Raw genomic sequence first — 20,793 nt, 5'->3', positions numbered from 1 at the left:
TTGTTGTATTGGAAAAATATAATTAAGTGTATGTTGTTGTATTGTATGTTTGTTTGTTGGGGTTTAATGTCGGAGCAGCAATATCTCAGCTATATTCAGACGATGAACATGAAATTGATGATAAAATGAACATGAAATGATGATGAAATGAAAAAGGGATGGGACACAAGGACAATGGGGTCGACAAATTTTGATTGCCACTGGAAATAGGGAGAGGTGGGTAGGGTCGGGCAATTTAGCCTCCTGTGGTGGAGCCCTATGGTTCCTACTCCGGGAGAATACCAAAGTAGGGTTCTTTAACATGCGAGGAACGTGGCATCATTCCCAACACGGTGCACCACTATGGTTTGCGGTCAGATTTTCCGTATTATAGCCTGACAACCCCAGCATGTAACATGCCAGGGGTACTCATTCCACCACCTGGGCACACATCCCAGTTGCTCTGTGGGCAGAGCGCCCTAGCCCCCGGCTAGGGTTCTGAGCACTATTTAGTCGCCTTTTACGGCAAGCTTAGCGCTGCTGCAGGCCTATTCTTTGAACACCTGGACCTGCACTGGGCTAGGTTGTTGTAAGAATCAGGCAAAATGGGAAAAACCAGAAACATACATGTCAAAAACTCGCTGATTTGACTATGCAATAGCACGCAAGGATAATATCTCTATTTGTAAAGACCATTATTTGATCTCTGCTCAGGAATTTTATAAAGGATGTTAAAAAATTAGGTTTTTGATAAGATTATTTGCCCCTGAAATGTTCATTTCAAGTGCATTTTTATGAAATTACAACTTTATTTTCCAAAATGATATGGAAAATTCTTAATTTCATTAATATTTTTTCCTTGATCTTGATGGTACAAGTAGTCAAAATACACTTGTTTTTTATACCATGTCTCACCCTCTACCTGAATCTTACAGAGACTGACAATTGAAAGATTTGTCATATGAATTTCAATTGAACACTGGAAACTATGTTAAAAGATGATTCATGATAATTCAGATGGTTTTAAAAGGGCATATTGTGTTTTCCATAATTTTTCTAAGTTCCAATACTGCATTTCCAGAAACGTAAAGTATACATATACTTTTTTTCCGAGGAAACTAATGCCAATTTTTGGAAATGTAAAACACAGTTGAAAAAGCCATCATAGTTGTGAATTTATATACTCCAAACCAAACATTTTTATAATTTTACTGTTGTAGAATTTATCAAATTTCATTTCACTGAGAATATTCTAGTCACAAGTTTCCTATCGTCTATAAGTACCTCTTCTTTGTCTTTGTCACAATGTACAGCCAAAGGACCATCCAACCCTTCATCTTTACTGAAGAAAACTTTATGCTTACCTCCCTCTCTTGAAATAAGTAATAAATTATTAAATTCTTCCAAATAATTACTCACAAAAATGTTCTGAAGTTGGTCCCCATTGATATACCTTTGGGACCTGCCATTATATTGTTGTCTTTGAATGAGAAGATAACTCTCTATTCTGAATCTAGGACAGTAACTGTGTGGTCATTAAAGCATGTATAGCATATCATGTTAACGTTTATTATAGTCACACCTCTTACTTATCTTCCTTCCAAGCTGACCATTTAGTGAACCATTGCTTTGTAGTATTTTTACTTCTTTGTTATTATAATCTACAAATACTATGGGTCAACTTGCCTATTTATAGATTGGTCATGAGACTTAATATTACATTATAATAGGATAGCTTGTTTGTAATGAATCCTCAATATACAGGGCACTTGTATAAACCAAATCCTAAATTATAAAAAAAAGCACATCAATAAACCATACCCTGAATTATGTACTGGACTCTTGTATACACCACATCCTGAATTATATTGTATTGTCAACTTTGTATTTATCTGTGACCTGTGTATGGAGTTATTTTATGTTAGAGTTCGTTGAAAATATGCTTATTTTTTTTATATCATGCTAGACTTCTTACAATTTGGCTTCTGGAAGAGGGATATTTTACCACAAGATGTAGGTAATCACTACAAAACTTATATGGTTGTCGTCATGAACTCGTGGATCCTTATGGTGTATCGATATTCATCTTCACAATGAGAACAGATTTGTTCACTGTGTCATAATTTTTCTTTCCTGTTTTGTCTACTCTGGACATGACATTCAGGAGCAGCTCAGTTGGTTTTTGTAGAAAAGCAGAGGACACTTACCCTACCGCTGCACCTGGTCCATACTCCAAGTTATTCTTGGAATCCAGGTTTATTTTCCTTTCTATGTACTTGTTGCTTTGATTTTTTCATGTTTTTTTGTGTGTATCTAATTTCCTTGTCTAGTCTCTGTACTTGGATTATATTCTTTTAGCTAACATTGGAATCTTAGTTCCTTTGATTACTTTTATATACTGGACATCTATATTAACATAAGCAGTGATGTATGAAACAATTGTTCTGTTATAAACCCAAAGCATACAGGACTCATGACTAATTCTGTATACTGGACACCTGTCTTAACGGAACATTAGTAAACATGACACCTGTCTGCATTTTGCTCTGATTACAGGTTATGCTTTAATTGGATTTTACTCACTTTCACTGTGACAGGTTCAACTCGAATGAATTGAACTATGACAAAAATGTAGCAATTTTATGTATTGTATAAATGATACTTTGAAAACAAAACATCTCAAGATGGATAGGAAAAAAACTTAAGTGATGTAAAAAAAAAAAGATGAGGACAGGGTTTGTACAACATCTTCATCAATCTAGTTAGACATGTAACCATAGAAACCACAAAAAGCATTATGCTAATATTGATATTAAATTGAAACTTAGGCAGCATTCAATGTATTACCTCCCTTTGTACAGATTTACCAAAAAAATTCTTGATGAAAATAACAAAATATTTAGGAAAGAATCAAAATGAAAAACAAAGTACATGTAGTAGTAAAGAAAATATATTTAAAATCTCCTATTTTTTTAGTATTCTTGAAAATAGAATTTTGTTGACAAACAAACCATCTGTCAACATAGTACAATAAAATGATAAAATGCAGAGTTCATACAAATCAGATGCATCAAAATCCAAGAGCATGGCCCTAACATGAAAGAGTAATCAAGGGAACCAAGGTTATAGCGGTAATCAAAAGAATGTAATCCAGGGACAAAGACCATACATGGAAAACAGACATACACAACAAAGAACATAAAGTAACTAAAATCATACATACAAAGTAACAAAAGTAAATGAGCAACTCGGACTCCACTAAAAGCTGGGAGCATGGACCAGGTGCACAGGAAACAGGAAACTGATGATCTATATACACAATGTAAACAATAGAATAAAATATGATAACATATAATAAATGAAGATAAGAAAAGCAAGACAGCACATAAAAAACCTTGAGCTCTTGCAATATCAACTTGCACAAAAAATTTGAGAGTATTAGATTATTTAATATATTTTGAACGAGATGAGCATGAGAAACTCCCGCGAGTTGAAAATATATTTAATAATCTGTTTATTGCTGATTTGCTGAATTGTAAGGTATTAGTTTTCTGTTATTTTCAGTTTTCTTGACCTATATATGCACTGCAAAATTTTCTTTCGGGACTATTTTACAGTGACGTGTTATGTGATGTCACGTGTGTTATGCAGCTGCGATACGCAATTTTTTTTAAAAAAATCGGTGAACAATGACGATCACGTTTAAAATTTGTTAAATAAATTTGGGATTTATTCATTCTAATTGGGTAAGTTATTTTATTTAATCATTTTCCATTGTTGACTAGAACATATTGCCACAAATTAGCCATTATTTCATACGGAGTAAACAAACAGATGGTTATTTATGTCAAATATCCCTTCACTGTTGCTTGTATGTCATGCGAGGGCATAGAAACTAGCGATAATTTTCATTCTCACTCGACTGGCGTGAGATTGAAAATTATCATATAGCAAGATCAAAGGGATTTTAAACAAAATTGTGATAATTATGGAAGGATAAGTGTGTCTTGCTCTGCCAGCAGTACCCATTACGGTTGAGGGGTTGTAAATCCAGCAAATTATAAAATTTTACAAAAAAATGAAAAATGGACCTACAATAAGAGTGATTTTTTTTTTACTTTACACACAGAAAATTTTCATATTTTTGTTTTAGAAAGTGCATATTTCCCCTATATATGAAATGAAGCAAGAATCTCAGCTACATGAAAATAACTTATGATAATAAAAAATACTGAAATACAAATGCAATAAAATTAGAACAGTAGGATTAACTACATGTACAAGTATTTTAAAATTCATAAGGACTTCAGAAAACACACTTATTAGGCAAACATTAAGTCTGTACATTTATGGTAAAGGGTTTAAAAAGGCTCTTGAGAAAAAAGTGGATATCCATGGTACTAGTATTCCATGGTACTAGTATTCCATTGTCATTTTTTCTCATGCTCAATCACATAAACCTGATATCAGTTAAATACCCCCCTAGATATCAGTTATGCAAATATAAATAACCCTGGTATAAGATATACAACAATATTTTTACAAATACAATAACCCTGGTCTGAGTTTTATGAATACAAATAAGACAAGGCTTGTGTTCTCCTTTGAATAAATACTTTTTTTATTATTTGAAAAAAACAAAATATTATGCGTCAAAATGATAACTATATTTGTATAATTTAAATTTAAATTTTCTTTTTCTTTCAGATGCTAGACAGTTTCCAACTTCTTTGATATTTGTCAAAATGAAAGCAAAAAATCATGCTGCTAAGATAGTTATTGTGTTAGAAAAATAATTTTTGATACTGCAAAAAAATTATTTGTCAAATGAATTTGAAATGAATACCAGAAACTATGTAAAAACATATGATTGGTGATATTCCTGATGTTTCAAAAATAACACAGTTATTTGTTTACTAAAACCAAACACATATATTTTGTTATAGAACTTATCAAGTTTCATTTCACAGAGAATTTTCTTGCAACACAATTTTTATCAACTAACAGCACCTCTTTTTCATCTTTGTCATAATGTACAGCCAAAGGCTTACCCAACCCATTGTCTTTACTGACGAGAACTTCATGTTTGTCTCCCTCTCTTGAAATAAGTGATAAGTAGTTTTTGTAATAATTACACACAAACATGTTTTGATGTTGGTCCATTGATATATCAATAGGAAATTCCATAATATTTTGATCTCTGTATGTGAAGATAACTCTGTAGTCAGAATCTAGGACAGTAATTGTTTCTTTGCTAAACCAGTTATAGCAGATTCTATTGCCATCTGTATCTATATGTGAATTATAATCAACAGTCTTGTCATTATGTACTTCATAAATTTTTTCACTTTCAATTTGGATTTTCATTATCCCATTCCCAGGTACACAGAAGTACATATGACCATTACAATGTGTAATTCCCCTAACTTCACTCTTTGTCTGAAGTGTTTTAATGACTTTACCCTTGTCAACATCTATTATAGAAATTATTCTTGAGTCCGAATTAGAAACAGCAACATGGTTATCATTGATTATTGTCACATCTTTTACACCTCTTCCTTCAAAGCTGACTGATGATTTTAGTGAACCATTGCTTTGAAGTATTTTTACTTTTTTCTGTTCATTATCAACAAACACAATAAGTCCACTTGGCAAGGTACAACAACCAGTATAATACCCATCATCTAATGTAAACTGTTGTTTAAGTGTCAGTTGTTTAGGAAAAGTAGTCTCCACCATCACCTGACCTCTGTTTGGTTTCTCTCTATCCATTGGTAGGGTCATCTTTTCTCTGATTTCCCTAATTTCTCCAAGAAATTGGATTCCGAAGATAGTCTCCTCTACATTGTTGTTCTCTTTGATTTCCATCTTTGTTTTATCCATGTCTCCTTTTTTGGATAATTTTTGTAGGGTCTCCTCTGATTCATGAACTAGTCTCTCCATCTGTTTTGTTCCAATGAATGTTTGGAAATTTGATGCATGTTTCTTTATTATTTCTTTTTGCCCCATGATTTCTTTTAACTTTTTTTCTTTTGATTTAATAATTGTGGTGGTTTCTCTGATATCATTTACATTTTTGTTAAAGACTGAATCCAACTCTGCTAATGCTTTGTTCTCAAGTTCCTTTAAATGATCAACAAGTCTTTTTGTTCTTTCTTTTACATCTGCTGACAGAATATCCTTCCTTCTTTTAAGGTTGTCCAGGTTTTCTTCTCTTTCCATCACTGCATTTTAAAAGGTAAGATGTGCTGCCTTTAAGTCTCTCCAGACATCTTCAAAAACAGCTGATGATTTGACATTATGAACAACATCGTCAATATCGAGAGTGTCATCACATTTTTTGTGTGATTTTGAGAGGCATTTTTTGCATAAAGGGCAATCATGAGATCTGCAATAATATAAGAAGTTTTATTTGTGTTCTCCACAGATAAGTTGGACATTTAGTATAAAGGGAGGTAATTTGTAATAATCATCATATGATATGGTAGTATGTTCTCGTGTTAATCGTTGTGCCTTGTGATGCTGACTGCACGTAGAACAAAGAAACTCTTCACATATAGGGCACCATACTTCTGGGACATTTGTCTTGTGTTGGAACTCACAAACATTACAATTATGTGAAGCCATGGGTACCTGCAGATAAAAGAATAAAGTCAAAGTCATACAAATTGATTTTATTTTCTTAAAAAAATGAACTTTTTGAAGAACAAAATAATTGAGAAAATCATAAAGATGTCAGATAGACATAATGTATTATAATCTTTAAATACAACTACAACTAACTAATGGTCGCTCTGATCTGTGATGGTCAATGCTGAAGTATGTTGGGTGTGTAACGCTAATGCGCTGAAGTGCATTGGTCTATGCTGTAGTGCATTGGTTGGTATTGAGCAAAGACAGGGAAGTGCCTTGGTATCTTGTTTAATGCTACCATGAAAATTAAAGGGTATAAGCAGGTATTACATATTGGAGATGTTCAACCAATCATAGCATCAATCATAATTCTTTACTAACTTAGCTGCAGTGTATATGGCAACACTCATAAAAAAAGTGCCCGTCTTATACTACATTTCATATGTATTTGCAAATTTTATGGGTACTATAGATGTGTGTTATGTACTACACATTGTTTATACTTTAATACATAAGAGCTATCCATATCTGTTATTTAGATAAGCTAGTCAAGAACTATTTTCATGTAAAAAGGTCTACACATCCTTCTCTTAGTGATTAACAGTTTTCTTCCTGACTGCATGTAGATTTGTTATTTACCTGTAGAATCATTTTGTTTAAAGAATTTCAAGGTTTTTGTATATTTACAGTATAAATGAAAAAAAAAATCTACAAGAGAGACAAAATATTTAAGCATACAGGTAGTGCCACACACATTTCCACATTGCTATTAGCAGTCAACAATCACTTCTAACCATCGCTGTTCATCTTGATCATAAACGCATTTCAGCGTTACTATTGACGTCAACAATCACGTAAGAACTAACCATCACGGTTTAGCATGACTATAAACCCACTTCAGTGCATTTACATTGCACTTCCATATGACCATAGAACACCTGCGTCCCATCACGGTTCCAAGTCTTACAAATATTACACAGGGGGTACTAGACAGTTAGTTACATTCAGCTCCACTGATTCATACACAAAAGGGACTTAGTCATTATTATTTCATGATACTTTGTTGAATTGAATTAACTCGCCTATTGGTGAATAGTCCTTTTTCATATTCCGTACTTAAAAAAAAATTTAAGGAAAGGGAAGTAACTTTCCTGCATGTCAGACTAGATAATTGTTCCATCAGAGCAATGGACATCAGTAAATATTAAATTCAAAAATATTTTAATTTATTGAAGCCGCTGTAAGTACTTGGATACTGTTAAATAATTTACTTCAAAAACTTATTTCAAACCATTTACATGTATTTACCTATGGTAATTGAAAACAGTTTAAGTTTCGAAGAAAAAAATTGACTGTACTCCCTTACCCCAATGAGATTGCAACCACTAGGTTGTCCTGTATTGCCCAGGGTTACATCTTTTTTGAAATACGGAAAAAAAGTACTACATGTATTGTTTGATGGGACCTCCTTTGTGACCCTTGAAAGCAGTCACAGACAGACAGGCTTCTATTTCAAATTTAAAGTTTGTGTGTGAGAATTATTTGCTATAATTTGAATTTTAATCACAATTAAAATTGAAACATACATGAAGCTTGTACTACATGTATTGTTTGATGGGACCCCCTTTGTGACCCTTGAAAGCAGTCACAGACAGACAGGCTTCTATTTCAAATTTAAAGTTTGTGTGTGAGAATTATTTGCTATAATTTGAATTTTAATCACAATTAAAATTGAAACATACATTAAGCTTGATGATAGTGTGCATACATGTACATGCTACCATTGTTCAGATTTGACCTCTGAAACTGTATCAACCTTAGCTTTATGAAACAGAATCAAGTAATGAAATGTAAAAAACTTCTCTTTATATCAGTGTCATAAACTTACCTGTGTCTCTGTCAAATAAGTTAAAAGTGATATTTTCTTTCACCGATACTTGTATGATCAATATTCAATGAAAATCCAACTGATCTTGTCTTTAAACTTCCTGGTATATTACACTGTAGTTTTGTAAGGTTAAAGGTTATGTGAAAATATGCACCATTTTTACTTGTGTGAATAACACGCTTCTTCTTTTGCTCCAATTTTGATCCTCCCATGGCTCAATAACTTGTTTGTCATTTCAACACAATATTTAATTAAGCATAATTTCTTGATGGTTTTGACCTGCATCTGAGCAAGCAGGAGGATTTATTTTTTATTTGTTGTACCCCCTGCTGAAAAACTACCGTGTAAGTACTTTAATTCGTGGGTACCAATTTTTTGTGGTTTATGGAAAAAATTGTAGCATTTGCGGATTTGAATGAATGGGAAATTTCCTTTTTGTTGGGAACCAAAGTTCATGGTTTACTTGAAATGCATGAAAAATTGGAAAATTGGTATGTACCACATGAACAATTATACTTTCACAGTTGTGTAAAACATTATATAAAGATGTTAGTCAGTCATCTGTCCATCAAAACTTTGTCACAATTGTCTGGGCTTCTTCCTTTTTTTCTACTGAAAGCTCTGTTTTCAGAACAGTGAAGGGCAATGAATACTATAATACAACCACATACTGTTCATGGACTCAAATAAAATATATATGCATTGAATCTTTTATATAGGGGAAAAAAATATAGCAGGATTATAATCAATGGATGGGTTATAAGAACCTAGTTATTTACCAGTAGTTATAATGAAAAATACCATGGGTTAGCAGGCCTTTCATTAAGAGGCAGTACCAGGTACTTTTATCCTTCTATGCTACTGAAAGGTACCTCTTGAATTTAAAATTTCATATATATGTATGTAAACAAAAATGATGAAATGTACCTCCTACAAAACCAAAGGTACCTGCATTGAAAAAAAAATAGGGAAACTCCTGGGTTAGAGAAAAATCTGTAGTGATTTATTTTTTACTTACAGGGGTTAGCTTTCTTGAACCACTACTTGGAGTTGAGAGGTGAAACACAAGAACCGTACTATAATATTGGCAGGGCATTACATATGCTGGGTAAGTTACTTAATCACTGTAGAAGGCTTCTTTACTTTTTGTATGCTCTCATCTTTTTCCAGACAAATTATAGTATTTCCTGTCAGTATGTCAACTAATCCTTTGAATAATCAAAAAAACACTTTAATGAAGTTTAATCAGTTTTTGTACAATGTTTGGAAGCTCCTTTTAATTTTTTGTTGTTTTTTATTTTTTTATATCAGAATTTGTGGACTTTAAATACCAAAAAAAAACCATCTGATTGGAATGTATGGTGTGTGTGTGTGTGTGTGTGTGTGTGTGTGTGTGTGTGTGTGTGTGTAAATTGGTATATTTACAATGAAGATTAAAAATCTATTATGATCATATGCACCTCAATGATGCAAAATTATAAACATCTGTTAAAAAATTAAATACGAATGCAAAATATTTTTTAGAACATATAATGGTATAATTATTCAGAGGGTGGCTGTATGCTTCCCAAATCCTAATTTTCTAAGAAGTAGCTGTGTTGATTGGTTCATTTTCCATACCAATTTATACACAGTTTTCTTAATTCTACTCTCTGTAGAATCCTATAATTAAGTTCAACTAATTGTCGAAGGATGTTGATGAAACTTTTTAGGAAAGTAACACATTTGCAGGAACATGATTATTTGCAGATTATTGCAAATTCAATTGCATTAAATCTTATAAGTTCACTATTCCTCCAAAACTATTCAATAGATATTGATTAAATTATATATTTCATACAAATGTATGTAGGTGTGCATGGACTACTGAAAGTGGGCTTCAAAGGGCAATAACTGACATTAAGTTTTTACATTTAACAGCTGTATGAAGGTTAGGTATCATAAGAAGGTATACATGTTCATAGTCCAGGTGCAAGCAGAGGTATCCTTTTTTGATCTAAAAAATTATCTGTTTTTTTATATGAGTACAGGATGTAGAATATTTTAAGGTGCAAGAGTATTATTAATATGATGCAGGTGTAACCAGTGAGAGGACGAAGTTGAATATTTTTAAGAATAATCATGCCTTTTACAGTTTTACATTAACTCAGATTTATTTTTCCTCACAACTTTATAAAACTTAAAGGTGTGAGCTATAAACAGTTTGTTTTGTTAAAACATGGACTTTATATAGTCCATGGTAACTGTGGCTTTAGATACGAAACTAGCAGATTGGGATTTTACTACACTTGCTAATGTTATCCATTTAGGTTACCAGTGTACCTTCCGTCAGACTGAAATCATACTCTCAGTGCTTCCAAGATCAAAGATTAAATTTGTATAGTTTACCAGTATGAAGACTTCGACCACTATTAAGTTTCATTCAAGTATAACAAATATTTGAAGTACTGATTCCTTCATGCATATTATTACAAACGAAATTTGATAGTAGTCCAGATTATCAGTCAAGTAGGAACAGTTGATATTAAATTAATAACTGCAATCACCTTGTCCATCTGTCCATTACACTTTTCCTATCAGATTTCTCATTTCCTATTGGAGCGAATGGTTATATATTTTGTATATTGCTTTTGCAATAAGACTTGTACCAGTCTCCTCTTTTTTCAGGTTCCTTGCTCATCTACTTCCTGTTTATCAATCAACATCGTCATTTTTCAGGTGGTAAATAATGGAAATTTTGGTAACAAATTTCTCATTTTCAATATGAGGGACTGCTTAGATATTTTACTGTGTATCCCTATTTCAGAAACTTTGCTCATCTACTTTCTGTTTACCAATTGTCTCAGTGTCTCCCTTGCTTAGGTTTAGTGGGGGTATTCTTAGCACAATATAGCTTGCCCTGTTTTGTTTTTTTTAATCTGGTTTTGTTCTTTCATAAACTTAATTTTATTCTGCTAGATTAAAACATAGTTATAAACTGCTGTTGGCAGCTTTCCTGTCAGCAGACCATAACAAATTTGGGGTCATTTGTTAGTATGCCGATGTTGTTGTGGGCTTCATCATTGTCATCCATGTGATCTTTGTCCATAGACACTTGGTTTTCTTGCCATAATTTGAGTATTAGTTGGTTGACCTTTAGTAAATTTATAACAAAGTTCAAAACCAAATAAATTAGGTTGGTATTGATTTTGAGGGTTATGGTACTAACCATTTTGAAATTAGGGGCCTAAAAGGGACATAAAACAAGCATTTTATAGAATTTAACCATAAAAATTTAAAGCTTATGAATGTCTAATATTTTCCACAATACTCTATACCACAATGTACATACATGTATTTGGATTAATTATGGGGGTGAACTTTTCAGAAATTATGGCTAAAAAAGGAAGACCGGAAACATGTATTTTCCTGATGTCTAGACAATAATTTGACTATTAGTGAATGAATCTCTCTGAAATTGTATAACAAGGCCCATTACAACCAAGGGAAGATTGGGGCTGATTTTGGGTGTTAGGACTTGAACCTTTATGAAATTAGGAGCCAAAAAAGGGACCTGAAACAAGCATTTTCCTTATGCATGTACATGTATTGTAACTTGAGTAAAAATAAATGAATCTCATATGAATTTTACTACAAGGTGTCATATGACAAAAGGGAGACTGGGATTGATTTTTGAGGTTGTGACTTGAGCCAAGTAAGAATATAGGGCCACGAAGGGGTCAGAAACAAGTATTTTTTCTGATTTCTGAACAACAACTTGAGTGAAAGGAAACAAGTTGTTTTGAAATAGTACAATAAGGAGCCATATCCCCACAGGGTACCATATCCCCACAGGAAGCTTTGGATTGATTTTGTAGGTTTTGATTGGAACCATTCAGGACTAATGATTAAGAAGTGACCATTTCAGGTTTTGGTCCAAATTTTATCCTGTGTCAAATGCCTAATCATAATCAAAGTTCAAGGCTATGTTAGGCTTGAATAGTGAATCTATACTTGCCCCAATTGATCAGATTTCAACCTCTGCAGTCATATCAAGTCTTGCTCTGTGGAGTATTTTATTTAAAAACAAAGAAAACGATTTTATCAAATGTTATTGTAAGCTAGTTAGGCTTTTAAACAATGTCTTTTTTATGTATCAGATGTATCAGAGGTCAAGGAAGGGCATTTTTCAGGTATAATATGATTCTCATCAAACTTTGCAAGACAAAACAATATTTGTCTAGTTTTTAGCTCACCTGGTAAAGGCCATGTGAGCTATTGCCATCACTTGGCGTCGTTAACAATTTTTCAAAACTCTTCTCCTCTGACACTACTTGACCAATTGGAACCAAACATGGTATGAATGTTCATTTGGGTATAGTGCATAGCACTGTTGTGGGGATTTTTTATCCATCGAAAAACATTGCCACCATTACTAAAAATAGAACATAGAGTCAGACAGTAGTTTTTCGCGTATATCTCCAAAACTGTTTGGTTTAGCCAAATTCTGTCAATGGCTAAAAGTGTTCAACATGATGAGATCTATCTGTGGTCAAATTTTCATTTTAATATGTTAAGCCATGTTGGAGTTATTGTCCTTTTTCAATGCTTTTTTGCTATTTTTAATGTTATTTCTATCAAAAATCTTCTCCTCTGATGCTACTTGACAAATAGGAACCAAACTTGGTATGAAAGTTTCTTGGGATATCGTGCATAGAACTGATGTTGAGATTTTTTATCTTTTGAAAAACATAGCCGCTGTTCCTAAAAATAGAACATAGGGTTTAAACAGTAGTTTTTCGCATACATCTCCAAAACTGTTAGGTTTAGCCAAATTATTTCTATAGCTGAAATGATCCTTATTGTAAGGCCTTCAAAGGTTTACAGGGATCAAAGTTGTCAGGTGACTCTTTGTTAGAGTTATTGCCATTAATAGATGAATTTTTACAGTTTTAGCCAATATCTTGAAAACTATAATAGGTAGAAAGAAACTTTATATCGCTGAAATGATCCTTATGATAGTCCTGCCAAAGTCTTCTTCAATCAAAATTGTTGGACAACTCCTTGTTAATTTTATTGCCCTTGAAAGACAAACTTTAACCAGGTGAGCGATTCAGGCTCCTGGGAGCCTCTTGTTTAAGAATATAGAATATTCATATTTCCATTTGGATAAGTACTGAGGTAAATACCCTGCTCAGCCTTGTGTTTTTTCTCATATAAATATTTTCTTTACTCTTCTATACGAGACAAATATTGTATATTTTATCCTGCACTCTGTATTTCTAGTCTTTGAATCATTAACTACGATAGTACATGTATAGCAATAGTTCTTTTTTTCACCAAGAACATGGTTTGTGTACAAGATTGGAGTTTTAACGAAATATTGAAGGAAATTGAATGCCACAGGCTTATTATAAAGGTGTACAAAGTAAATCTGATAGATTTGATACATGGAATAGATACAACAGTTCACAGACCTGATTTAATAGGATACAAGGAATTGATTCTCTCATTGATTACGCTATGAAATGTCATACAACCATTCTTTGATTTATCTCTGTGTGGGCTTTATAAGATAAACATGCCTATTATAGATGCTTGCATTACATTTAATTATTTAGATTGAATGTAAATGCGTTTATCTATACGCCTGACTTTGAAGTTGTAAAGGCCATGTTTTTTAATGATTCACAATTATCACTCATAAATAACTTTTCCTTACATGTGAGGTGATTCTAATTATTGACTAATTCTTTAATTGGGTTCCCTCCCTAAGAGATTTTATTTGTATTGACAGATAGTGGATTTACCAAAATCTATGATAAAAAATTTTGATTTATAGACTTTTCATAAGGACTGAAATATTAATGGTACTATAAATTCAGATTTTATCGAATGCAAATAAGTAATTTTTATAAGGTTTTATTAGTCCCTTACAGTTAACTTTCCCTGAAAGGGAACTTTTAGGTTTGCACTCTGTCCATTTGTCCATCTATCCTTCAGACCAGCAAATATAAAGATTTCCCATTTTTTTTTACCTCATGCTTACAGTTGTACATTTAATACCTGGTATATAGCTTTTCTATGACAAGTTACAGATTAAGTTTGAGTTTTGTTCTGGTTTGTTAATTTTTTGCTGATTTATGGCCAATGCAAAAACTCAGTTTTCTGCACATTTTTCCTCATGCTTGCAGATATACTTTTGATATTTGGTACATAGTTTAACAATGACAAGTTACAAATCAAGTTTGAATTTTGTCCTGGTTTTAATTTATTTTTTTGTTGAGTTATGGCCCTTGTACTTAGAAAATTTATGCAAGAACTCAGTTTTCTGCACTTTTTTTTGTCATTCTTGCTGATATACATTTGAAATTTGGTACTTTGTTTACCTTGACAGTTTACAGATCAAGGTCAAATTTTGTTCCGGTCTGTGGATTTTTAGCCGAGCTATGGCCCTTGGACTTAAAAATTTGGTTTCTTTACTTTTTTTCCTCATGCTTGCAGATATACTTTTAGTATAGTATGGATGCACACAATTATTTCTGAATTTAAGTAAATTCTTTTTTCATGGATACTTATTTTCATGGTTTCCTCATGAATTATAATTTATGGATTTTTCATCGTCAACACCCCACGGTTGACAAAGCTTCGTACCTTCCATGATGGGGGCAGGTACAAAGTGTATTCAACCATGTGTTTCCGACAATGTGTATTTTTATACAGACTCTAATTCTTCAGTGAAAGTTTAAATTTTTATGTGCATTTGAGTTTGTGGTTTGACTCAAAAAAGAAGCCACAAAAGTTGGTTCACTACTATAGTACTACAGTAACATTATTTGTTTTTATTTTTTAGGGTTATCCTATGCTGCTATACATTATTACAAGAAAGTTTTAGGAATGTCACCTATTGAAGACCACCAAGATGTAAGTATGATAAAATTTACGTATATTTCACAGTAAGGTATTAACACTGTAAGAGCTACACACTTTATTTTTGTGCTAGTAGGTAAATATTAATTCTTAGACAACAGCCATGATAAAAAGTGATAAACTAATGACAAACATTTCGTGCAACACATAGACTGCTTCTGTTAAAAAATATGGAAAAAAAGCTAGTCTTATTAGAACCAAAATTAATCACAGAAATTCCATTTTATCATTGTTTTACCATGGGCTGGCCATTTTTGTAGTTATTTAACCTCTATCACTTGGGGTCAAACAATGCGATTTAAATGTCCAGCCTGTGGTAAAACAATGATAAAATGGAGTTTCCCTGATTCATTTCTTATACAAAATTTCACAAAACATTCAACAACTGTTACTGCCTCATGGGTGTTGTATTTGTAACATATCTCACCTTACAGGCATGAGTCCAAGTCAAAACAATTTAAGTAGAAGTCTTAGTAAGAGTTTGCAAATTCTATAATGTTTGATACACCCCAAAAAAAGATACATATTTTTTATTTTTGTTAATAATTTGCTTTATAGGTCTTTATGGTGAAATGTATAATTATTCATTCCAATCTGTCTGCTCGTAGGAGATAATTCACACTGAAAATCCAACAGTTTCTATTGTATTTTAGTGTTATTTACTTATCTCCTTTTATTTTGAATTCTACAGTACATTCTATATCGTCATCGTCATTGTAAAAACATCAGCTCCTCCCATACTCCTGCGTAAAAAAAAACAACTTCTAAGTCCCAGATTTAACAATTTTTTTCAGGAAAATGCGATGGCATGAGGATAGGGACGCACCATTAAACTTCCATGGGGGGAGGGGGGGCTTGTTTTTTTTCTTTTGTTGTTAAAAATATTTCAATCATGACTTTGGAGAAAAGATAATTTGGTAAGGAATAGTTAAAAAATTAGTAATGTGAATAAAAAAGAAAAAGAAATAAAACACTTACATGTGTTAGGAAAGTACATATTTTTGCATGCTGTGTGCAAAAAAAAAAATAAATTCTGAATCAAAAGAAAACCAAGTCCCCCCTGAAAGGATAATGGTCGACTCCTCTTAAACCACTAAAGCGATTTGAAAAAAACTGTACACCATTGACGTATGGTAAATCCTTTACAACTATTACTCATTTTGTTTGGATTCGTCAAATTGGTACTGTGTCCATACTTTGCTCAATCCACTGCGATTTCGCAGGGATCCTCTAGTTCTATATAATTTTTATCTCTTATGAACAATTGTTATTTGAAAAGCCACATGTTACTGTCTGTTTAGTTATGCTGTAATAGCATAATAAAGTTATTCATTTCATTGGAATTCAAAAATGTAAAATATCTGATTGGCCAATTCATTTTGAAAAAAAAAATAAGATTATTAATTGAAATCAGTGAATAACCAAATTCAGGTAATGAGTGCCGAAGAACACCCAGATTTAAAAAAAAAGTGCACAGAACTATGATTTAAATATATCAGCATTATCAGCAGAAGAAATTATATTTTGGTTATTTACCATAATCAAATGATTACCCTATTTTTTACATAGGTTTTTATAAATGATATATTATTATAATTCCTCTTAAAAAGAAAAGTGTGTAGTTGTCATGGCATCTGTCTGTCTGTCTGTCCATTTGTGTGTTCATCTGCTCCTAGTTCTAATCCACAACTCCGCTTAAACTTCTGAATGAAATTTGATGCAACTTGCACAGATTCTTCATTACATGCTACCATTGTGCACCTCCTATTTTGTTTTACCAAGTTAATGATGCCATTGTACAGCCCTTATTTCATTTTTCCATCAGAATGACTTTTAGGGTTTCCAGATGCAAACATTGGACTTTACCATTGGTTGACCAAGGTGGACCATCTTCTAATCCGCAACTCCTCTGAAACCCCTGAATGGGATTTGATGAAACTTTCACAAACTGTTTATCACATGATGTCATTGTGAATCACCTATTTTGTTTTCTGTCTGAATGCCTGAAATCACTTGAAAAGTGGGAGGTATATAGTTATCTTGAATTCCATTTGTCTGTTCTTCCATCTGTCCCCATATTCTTTCTCCCACTCTTCCAAAACCACTGAATGGAATTCAATGAAACTTGCACATGCTTTCCATCAGATGATGTCATTGTGCACTTTCTAATTTAGGTATCCATATGAGTTACCTTTGTGGTTTCAAATTTGGAATCTGAGGAGGGTATCATTTATAGCTAGTTTTTTTTTCTTCTTTTTTTGCTTGAGGTTTAGTTAGTGTTTTGTTATTTACTTAGCCCTCTTCGTCTCCGATGAGACATAAGATTAGTGTTTTGTGGGTTAGAATTTCAAGTTTATTTTTAAGTCTTTATTATCTCTTTTGATAGGGGAAATATGATTTGAGCAGAGAGGCAGCCTATAATTTATCACTAATCTACCAGGCCAGTGGATCTACTGAATATGCCAAGCAGATTGTCAACAGATACCTTGTCATATGAGGTAAGTTTTATGAATATGCAGATGAAATCATTTTAATCCACAATTGGCTGAGAAGAATAAACTTATGATATTTGATTTAAATAATTAGAAAATATTGTATCGCAGGACCATGTTATTCAAAAGTTTATTTATTGAATGGTTTCTCTTGTTTTTTAGTTACGTCTGGGGAGTTATCCCCCTTATATTATTATTAATAACCAATTTCATACGATAAATATAGATATTTCAATTAATTCTTTTATTTACATTCTGTTTATTCTAAAATTTCAATATTTTCAATTATATTTACCAGTCTTTCTTCACATGATCCCTATTTTTGCCGCTGTCATGTCAATTACCTGCAATTCATCTGGATTAACCGAATTTTAATCGTTATTTGTCATCTATTGACAATAGCTCTACAACATTCATTAGTAATGAAGAAAAGTTCTTATCTATATTTGTATTGGTAACCTTAGTTCTACAAAACTGTCATCTTCGTCATTAAAAATTCAATGCCCTTCAATATGATTGTTGTTAGTGGTAGGTAAAGTTACATGTTGTTGAAGTCATTAATCGTAGTCTTCTGGCTGACATTGCTCAAAGAGCTCTGGATATTTCTATAAAAAATATTTGTAAGTTTTGTTAAATTAAGACTAATAGGTTCTTTTAAGATTGGGTTATCCTTTACAAGTTGAGCAGGGCGAGTGAAAAGACCACAATTTTTTCTGACAATTGAAAGATAACCGTATCTTTGATCGGTATAAGTACCTGTTTCTTCTGTGAAAAAATATATGTTTCGTTATCTCAACATACACAAGTCATCTCAACTAACAAAGGGACATATCTGGAAGAATTGTTTGTCTCATTTGTTATGTAACTTTTTTTGGGGTGTGCTAAAAACTTGTACATGTGTTTTGATTGCAACAATTGAAATAGCAATTATAGAGTCCATTGTCTTCATTTATAGTTCTGTGGACTATATTCATAAGGTGTTGAGGATAATTTTTTTTTTGGCTTAATGTAGATAATACCCATTAAATGGAGCATTCTTTTCTGTCATCTTGCAAAATTATACTGACATATGTATTTCAGTAAACTAATATCCTTTGAAATGATATAGAAATAATGTGTTTAAATTATTCAAAAGAATTTTTTACATTAAAATTTGTATGGTAATATTACAAACATTGATTGTAAAAAAGTCTTTTTCAAGGGTAGATTATTGGCTGGAAAATGTGCTATAGAAATGTATTGGGAATTTGAGTATTTTTTGATATTACAAGAAAAGGAGTTTGATGACCCCTAATTTTCCTTTTAAAATATGAGGATGTTGGTTAATAATTATACCACAGCAAAAAAAAATTTTAGTTGTGTAATGGTATCACCCTGTCAACATTGGCATTGGCATTGATGTGGTGTCATCATTGTCATTGTTGGCGTCGGTTAACTTTAGTTTATTTATAAAAACTTGAAACTTTAACACATTATTCCTAGAAACGTGGCAGAGGGCTCTTTTGTTTTTGATGATTTTGCCACAACCCTTTTTGGAAATAAGGGGCTAAAGGGGGAACAATTGATGTTATCTTTAGAACTTATTGTTGATCTGATTTTTTAGGATTCAGATGTCAATTATTCTGTTCCTTTTGAAATTCTTTTTTGAAAATTTTTACAGGGTAGGCTTATCTTTTAATGGTTTGGAGTTAATGGGGTACAAAATTGGGCCATGCCCAGAAAAATCAACTTTTTGTTTTTGTTTTTTTTTTTTGGTCCAATTTTAAAATTTTTATTTATTTTCAAATTTTGCACTACATTGTGTCCATAAAGATCTATAAGTCCCTTATAAGTGTTTCAAAAACTAATATTGCATATACACTTTTCGAACTGTTCAGGGTTCAACCACTGCAGTCGTATCATGCTCTTTATTCTTTATATAGATTTATAAAAAAATCCATATACCAGTTTTTTTTTAATTAGTTTGCAAAATCATAGGTGAAAATTCTCTACAGAGTCCATACAAAATGTTGTAAAACATTGCCTTTATTAAGACTCAGCAAGGTCAGTGACCTATTTTTATGTCAAACTTATGTATGGTCTATCTTAAATGGTAAATTCACATTGACTAGTTTTCAGTTAAGTTATAGATTTAGTTTGCCCAACTTAAAAAAATTGAATTTATTGTTTGATAGAATAATGAAACCCAGGTCAATCAGTATCATTATACTATAGCAGAAAATAGCATACTTTTTTTTTCAAGAAAAATATGAAAATGCATGTATTGAAATGTTTTAAAAGGTTGTTTCTTAGCAATTGAAATATTGTGTGGATGAAATAATGATTTATTTTTTTAGATCATAGATTTACTCTTCACAAAAGATTTCTTTACTTAAAATTGCTATTTTAGTAATGCCATGTGTATTAACTGGATTTATGCCAATAGCCTAATTATTGGTGGTTGTCATTTTCTTATGAATTATTGTGTCATAAAGTCAATAAATCAGTTTACCTTTACATCCTTATTGTTAGATTTAATGCATTATTCTAGATAACCATTATATTTAAATATGGGTCATTTGTCAGATTACGATACAGTGAAACCTAACAAAACTGAACCCTGAATAATCTGAAAAATTGCCTAAACTCATTTGTTTTAAATTCAATGTACTGTCATATCAATTTAAAAGAATTTTCACCTTGGTAAACTGAACACCTATCCAAAAAGAACTAACTTGGAAGTTCAAAATTGGTCCAGTTTAGAAAGATTTTAGTGTAATATTATATAGATAGCAGTGTTTTATCACATGTTCCCAGTGTAATAAATTTTGATAATTCACACTATGAAATAAATTCGGTAATTTGACTCTCAGACTTTCTCCTGCCAAAACGTCATATTTTTTATATCAATCC

The 20,793-nt window shown here is 32.0% G+C and overlaps 1 protein-coding gene across 2 annotated transcripts in view; it reads left to right on the top strand.

Annotated features, from left to right (window-relative positions):
* The window catches only part of LOC148628717 (general transcription factor 3C polypeptide 3-like), a 70,262-nt gene that overhangs the window by 29,653 nt on the left and 19,816 nt on the right, over window positions 1–20,793 (top strand). For both annotated transcript variants that reach the window (XM_088593061.1, XM_088593070.1), the window contains exons 24-26: window positions 9,521–9,608; window positions 15,333–15,403; window positions 17,796–17,907. In XM_088593061.1, coding sequence (XP_088449187.1) covers window positions 9,521–9,608; window positions 15,333–15,403; window positions 17,796–17,906 — 270 coding nt within the window. In that variant the 3' untranslated portion in view covers window position 17,907. The remainder of the gene's footprint in view (window positions 1–9,520; window positions 9,609–15,332; window positions 15,404–17,795; window positions 17,908–20,793) is intronic.

This window comes from Perna viridis, chromosome 1, assembly GCF_037379345.1.
Source record: "Perna viridis isolate PV_CMFRI_1.1 ecotype Kerala chromosome 1, ASM3737934v1, whole genome shotgun sequence".
NCBI lineage: Eukaryota > Metazoa > Mollusca > Bivalvia > Mytilida > Mytilidae > Perna > Perna viridis.
This window is presented reverse-complemented; position numbering and strand designations above follow the sequence as displayed.